General features: G+C 39.6%; 2 protein-coding genes across 2 annotated transcripts; one reads left to right on the forward strand and one right to left on the reverse strand.

Moving 5' to 3' along the window:
- Window positions 1-2,793: 2,793 nt before the first annotated feature.
- On the reverse strand, window positions 2,794-4,524 carry LOC137972860 (uncharacterized). Its single transcript, XM_068819554.1, has one exon. The coding sequence runs from the start codon at window positions 4,522-4,524 to the stop codon at window positions 2,794-2,796; it is 1,731 nt and encodes a 576-aa protein (XP_068675655.1).
- Window positions 4,525-5,713: 1,189 nt separating this feature from the next.
- On the forward strand, window positions 5,714-6,487 carry LOC137972861 (uncharacterized). Its single transcript, XM_068819555.1, has one exon. It carries the CDS (start codon window positions 5,714-5,716, stop codon window positions 6,485-6,487), a length of 774 nt encoding a protein of 257 aa, XP_068675656.1.
- The last annotated feature ends 243 nt before the right edge of the window (window positions 6,488-6,730 follow it).

Below are 6,730 nucleotides of genomic sequence, written 5' to 3' on the forward strand. Positions count from 1 at the left end.
TTTTATTATTTTTTTTTTGCTTTTTTCCTCTTCTTGGACAAATATTACCGTCGTTTTTTCTTGTACATGAAAACCTGTTGGATTTCATTTTTTCCCTCTGGTGTTTTATCTGACCGTGAGGGGTCTGGAACTCTGTGAGGTCATCCTTCTCAAGCCGAGTGACGTCATTGTTTGAATTTTTAATTTTTTGACCGTTATCTTTTTTTTCGCAATCTGTTTCCTGAGGGTTCGCAGTAAGGGAGGTGTCACGTGTCTGTGACGTCAATGTTTGAATTTTGAATTTCCCACCTTACATACGTTTGAATTTCCCGCAAAAAAAGGAATCCACCAATCAGAACGCTCCTATTCCAACAGTCAAAACCGACGTGAAGGCCCATCTAGCACTACTGGTATAGACCGTGAGGCCACGCGATTTCAAGGTTTGGATGCCATGTTGGCTTGACTGGCACATTTTGCCTCGATCTTATGTGCCAAGCCTCGAATTTATGAAATTTGGAGGACAGCATGACATAATTACGTGGCCTCTTCCACCTAGCAACCACTTATTCTTGCGTCATTAATTATAAGTCATTTTGAACTGAAAGGTTCATTAAAGACGTTCTGGCGTCCAGAGCGAGCCTTGGCCCATTGCAGATTTTTAATTCTGGGACAGATGAAAAAGAAGCTGAAGGAACGTTCAACACTCATGGCCATTCCTTAAACTGACATTTCCCTTTTTATTCAACTTACACGACGTAAAATCCACTTCAGACTTTAAATCTACTTCAAAGAAACAAACATTTCAATGTGCAGAGAACATTCAGATTAGGCGAGCCAAAGATTTTGGACCCGGATCGATGGGTTTTCCTTGCATATCCCAGTATCCACTAGACTAACGAGACGCGCTCCTCGAAAATCGAATTTTTTAGAGTATTGACATAGTAGTACCCAGAAAAACAAGTAAAAGCTAACCGTCTTCAAAGCGGTTTTTAGACCTAAATACTGTAGATCAATGTGGCTTTGCTTAGAAACGCTATTTCTTGTTAAACCTAAGGTCTAATTCTGCCTGTTTTCATTCTTTTACAGCGATAAGCTTGTCATACTAAGATGGGATATTGCGTCTTTTAATTGTAAGGAAATGATGGCCGTAAGTGTTAACCTGAAGGGATGGCTGTTGATCAAGAGTACAAATTGCATCACAAGCTTGGTTTTTGGAGCGAGGAATCGAGGTATCAACAAATTTAGAAGTAAGTTGAGCAAGCACGTGCTCGACATTGGAAAGTTGTAGTTGCGTATTTTACGTTTTTTTTTTTTTATTACCGTAAAAGTAGCCCCTTTCAGGTGAGTTTGGGAAGTGAGAGACGCTACTTCTCTGAGTCGCCGGGAAACGCTAAGGAGATCATTACGGAATGACCATTAGCAACAACAATCTTTATTTGTTTTTACATGAACGTTTGCAAAGATTGTAGGAAAAATTGATGAAAGTTAAGTACTGGCTGCTCGGAATAACCATTGTGGCTAGAGGAGCCGGGAAGAAAATGACATATAATATAAGCAAGTGAAGTAAGCTAAAGGTCGCTTGCAAAATTACCTAGCTAAAAACAAAAACAAGACGAAATCAAACACACACGAGCGCGCGCGCACGCCAAAACACACAAAAACACAACACACACGCAGCTATAATACTTAATAGCGGAGCTCCGTGCGCGCGGAGCACCATAGTTAAGAAAATATGATAACCCATCCTAAAGCTGAGTGTTTATTTTTAATTTGCTTAGAGCTGCTTTTCTCTCTGTATTTAAATTTTTGGCATAACTTTAGAAGGTTACATATCTTTAGAAGGTCACATGATGCCTGGAGGACCTATGACTAGAACAGAAACGAAAGGAGAGCGAAAGAGAACGACAACGACAAAACAGAATACCAGTAATACCTCATACTTGTTGGAAGAAGTTACTCCACAAATTCTTTCCTTGGGCACTAAACCGTTTGTTATTTTCACGGATGCGTTATTTAAAGTGGATGCGTATTTTAAAAAAGTGGTTAATTTAATCGGTTTTTCACTTTGTTCAGGGATGAAACTCGACTTTTTATTGACAACTGCAGAATTAAATAACAATTATCTGCACTATTTTGGAAGTTGAATTGTTTGTTTGTTTTGCTTTAAAATGCGAGTACACAAGTGTTTTTTTAATCCGTTTGCCCAACTGGTTGTCGATGTTCCTCAACAGTGCCAAGAAAATTTTGCCTTTATATTATAAACAATGATCAAAAAGACAAACGCAACTAGATTCATTTTGACAACGTTTCGACATCGTCCGATGTCATCATCAGGCAATGAATTTTAATCGGATTAAGCATAACTTATAGTACAAGAACAATAGAACAATAGAACAATATATACAATAGTACGCTAACAATAAATGTGAAATCTAAGTAAATAGTTTTGCCCTGACAGAGTCTGACTGCACATTAAGTGATGGTTTCAATTCTTTGATGTAGAACATCTCATGAATTAAGCAATCAAATTTCGATGCGCATTTCTTTAAGACACTAAAACTCGCCGCTGGGGATGCTGTTGTTTGGCCATGATCTGCTAGGCGGTGCCTCCCGATAGCTGAGTATCTATGTTCCTCAATTCGTTGATGCAAGTGACGAGCTGTATAGCCAACATAGCTCGCATCACACGAGCCACATTGAAATTTGTAGACGACTAGTTGTTGGCTGACTAATGATGGTTTGGGCTCACGGAATTTAAGGATATCCTCGAGCTTGCGGCTGACAAAAACTGGCTGTAGATCTATATCCAGTTTCTTATTTAGCTGAGTAAGTTGGCGCTTCACAAAATGGCAAGACGATTCTAATGGTGTTTTTATTATTATTGCTGGTGGATTGTGATTCGACATCTGATGTATTGATAAAGTTACGGATGGTTGCCTCAACCAATTCAGACGGGTATCGTAGCTTGTGAAAAATTGATCTTATGTTTTCACATTCTTTTTCAAACAGCTCGGTCGTTGAGGACAGACTGTACGCCCGGTGAAGCATTGTCTTGAGTAGAGATTTCTTGTATGTGTTGTCCACATGACTCTGGTAGTGCAACAAGAGGCCTTTGTTGGTAGTTTTTCTGTATACGCTTGAGGTAATCTTACTTCTTTGTTTCATCAAAAGCATGCCAAGGAAGGGTAGTGTGTTGTTTACCGCTAGCTCCATTGTAAATTGAATAGATGGATGACAGCTATTTAGCGTAATTAGGAACTGTTCTGCTTCAGCTATATCTCTTATGACAACCAAGGTATCGTCTACGTATCGTCTGTAGAATGACGGGACTTTTTCTTGTTGTTCTAGCATCTCCTCCACATGACACAGGAATACATTAGCCAATAGAGGCCCTAACGGGGAGCCCATAGCAACTCCGTCAGTTTGTAGGTATAGATTGTCATTAAACTGAAGTAGCTGGTGTTTGGTGGCGATTTTTAGCAGTTCAAAAAGATCTTGTTCAGAGATGGTCAGATCATATGTCGCACAGAACCAGTTGTCCTTAAAGGCTTTTTCCACAAGCAGGTCTAACGTGTAGTCAAGCGGCACATTCGTGAATAGTGACGTCACATCATACGAAGCCAAGATGTCATCCTCATCGAAGGAGAGCTCTTTCAACTGTTCAGCAAACATGAGTGTGTCAGAAATTGTGTAGTTGTTAATGGATAGTGTTTTTAGTTTATCATCTAACCACTTCGCTAGAGGATAGTTGTACGTAGCGGTCGAAGACAAGATGGGACGCACTGAGAGGTTTTTCTTGTGTGTCTTAGGCAACCCGTATAGATGGGCAAGACGAGAGCCTTTCAAGCATACAGTGTCAGCAATCTCTTTTGGGAGAATTCTACGAACAATGGCTTCCAGTTCTTTTTCTTTTTGTAGTAGCGGATGGTAGTATTTAGGAGGACGGCCACGAGTTTTTGGTCTTTCTTTACTAACAGCAGAAAATTTTGTTGTATTAGACACAGAAGCTTCAGACAATAGACTTAAGTACTCGGTTTTATCCATTATCACAACACCAGATCCTTTGTCTGGCTTGGTTATCACAATGTCGTTGTTACGCTTGAATTGGTTGATAGCTTTATTCAATGATTTAGGAATTTTATGAGGTTTACACGCACCATAGTTGACAGCAATCGATTTGAACGTCGTCGTGGCTAACTTCTTGTGATCATCCTTTAAAGTCGGTTCAAGGTACCAGTGTGCTTTTTCAAAGCTCGCTTGGATATCAATTTGCGAGACCTTTTGTGGTATTGCAAATTTCAAGCCACGACATAGAACAAGCTTTTGGAAGAAGGTTAACTCATGCGTTGAGATGTTAACTATGTGTTCGTCGACATCAACTTCTACGTTGAGCAGTTTAGAGATCTTTTTTGTATGAATGTCCATAACACTCTCATGTTGTTTCTTGCGTAAGTTGCACATAACACGAACGATCCACAGATATCGTAGATGTGAACAACTTTTACGAATCTCATCATAGATCTTGACCAATTCTTTCTTTAACATTGCATTCTGTTCCAACTTGTGTTGTAGTTCTTCTTTGATTACATTTTTGTTGAAACGTTTAGATGATTGCTTCCATTTTTTAGATTTTCTCGTGACAATCAGCTACAACTCTTTCGAAGACTCGAAGATTGTAGCAAAAAACAAGTGAACTGTGATGGAGCTATTGATTTCTTGCGTTTATGTCAAAACTTTAATCTCACACCGATGTTCGCAAGTGTCGACGAAACAAAATCTAAAAAATGTAAGCAATCGTCTAAACGTTTCAACGAAAATGTAATCAAAGAAGAACTACAACACAAGTTGGAACAGAATGCAATGTTAAAGAAAGAATTGGTCAAGATCTATGATGAGATTCGTAAAAGTTGTTCACATCTACGATATCTGTGGATCGTTCGTGTTATGTGCAACTTACGCAAGAAACATCATGAGAGTGTTATGGACATTCATACAAAAAAAGATCTCTAAACTGCTCAACGTAGAAGTTGATGTCGACGAACACATAGTTAACATCTCAACGCATGAGTTAACCTTCTTCCAAAAGCTTGTTCTATGTCGTGGCTTGAAATTTGCAATACCACAAAAAGTCTCGCAAATTGATATCCAAGAAAGCTTTGAAAAAGCATACTGGTACCTTGAACCGACTTTAAAGGATGATCACAAGAAGTTAGCCACGACGACGCTCAAATCGATTGCTGTCAACTATGGTGCATGTAAACCTCATAAAATTCCTAAATCATTGAATAAAGCTATCAACCAATTCAAGCGTAACAACGACATTGTGATAACCAAGCCAGACAAAGGATCTGGTGTTGTGATAATGGATAAAACCGAGTACTTAAGTCTATTGTCTGAAGACTCTGTGTCTGATACAACAAAGTTTTCTGCTGTTAGTAAATAAAGACCAAAAACTCGTGGCCGTCCTCCTAAATACTACCATCCGCTACTACAAAAAGAAAAAGAACTGGAAGCCATTGTTCGTAGAATTCTCCCAAAAGAGATTGCTGACACTGTATGCTTGAAAGGCTCTCGTCTTGCCCATCTATACGGGTTGCCTAAGACACACAAGAAAAACCTCTTAGTGCGTCCCATCTTGTCTTCGACCGCTACGTACAACTATCCTCTAGCGAAGTGGTTAGATGATAAGCTAAAAACACTATCCATTAACAACTACACAATTTCTGACACACTCATGTTTGCTGAACAGTTGAAAGAGCTCTCCTTCGATGAGGATGACATCTTGGCTTCGTATGATGTGACGTCACTATTCACGAATGTGCAGCTTGACTACACGTTAGACCTGCTTGTGGAAAAAGCCTTTAAGGACAACTGGTTCTGTGCGACATATGATCTGACCATCTCTAAACAAGATCTTTTTGAACTGCTAAAAGTCGCCACCAAACAACAGCTACTTCAGTTTAATGACAATCTATACCTACAAACTGACGGAGTTGCTATGGGCTCCCCGTTAGGGCCTCTATTGGCTAATGTATTCCTGTGTCATGTGGAGGAGATGCTAGAACAACGAGACAAAGTCCCGTCATTCTACAGACGATACGTAGACGATACCTTGGTTGTCATAAGGGATGTAGCTGAAGCAGAGCAGTTCCTAATTACGCTAAATAGCTGTCATCCATCTATTCAATTTACAATGGAGCTAGCGGTAAACAACACACTACCCTTCCTTGGCATGCTTTTGATGAAACAAAGAAGTAAGATTACCACAAGCGTATACAGAAAAACTACCAACAAAGGCCTCTTGTTGCACTACCATGGTCATGTGGACAACAAGTACAAGAAATCTCTACTCAAGACAATGCTTCACAGGGCGTACAGTCTGTCCTCAACGACCGAGCTGTTTGAAAAAGAATGTGAAAACATAAGATCAATTTTTCACAAGCTACGATACCCGTCTGAATTGGTTGAGGCAACCATCCGTAACTTTATCAATACATCAGATGTCTAATCACAATCCACCAGCAATAATAATAAAAACACCATTAGAATCGTCTTGCCATTTTGTGAAGCGCCAACTTACTCAGCTAAATAAGAAACTGGATATAGATCTACAGCCAGTTTTTGTCAGCTGCAAGCTCGAGGATATCCTTAAATTCCGTGAGCCCAAACCATCATTAGTCAGCCAACAACTAGTCGTCTACAAATTTCAATGTGGCTCGTGTGATGCGAGCTATGTTGGCTATACAGCTCG

This window comes from Montipora foliosa, chromosome 10 (genome assembly GCF_036669935.1).
Source record: "Montipora foliosa isolate CH-2021 chromosome 10, ASM3666993v2, whole genome shotgun sequence".
Lineage (NCBI taxonomy): Eukaryota > Metazoa > Cnidaria > Anthozoa > Scleractinia > Acroporidae > Montipora > Montipora foliosa.

Excerpts from the sequence above, each read along its gene's own strand:
- LOC137972860 (XM_068819554.1), bottom strand. The coding sequence starts at position 4,524 with ATGTTAAAGAAAGAATTGGTCAAGATCTATGATGAGATTCGTAAAAGT.
- LOC137972861 (XM_068819555.1), top strand. The coding sequence starts at position 5,714 with ATGTTTGCTGAACAGTTGAAAGAGCTCTCCTTCGATGAGGATGACATC.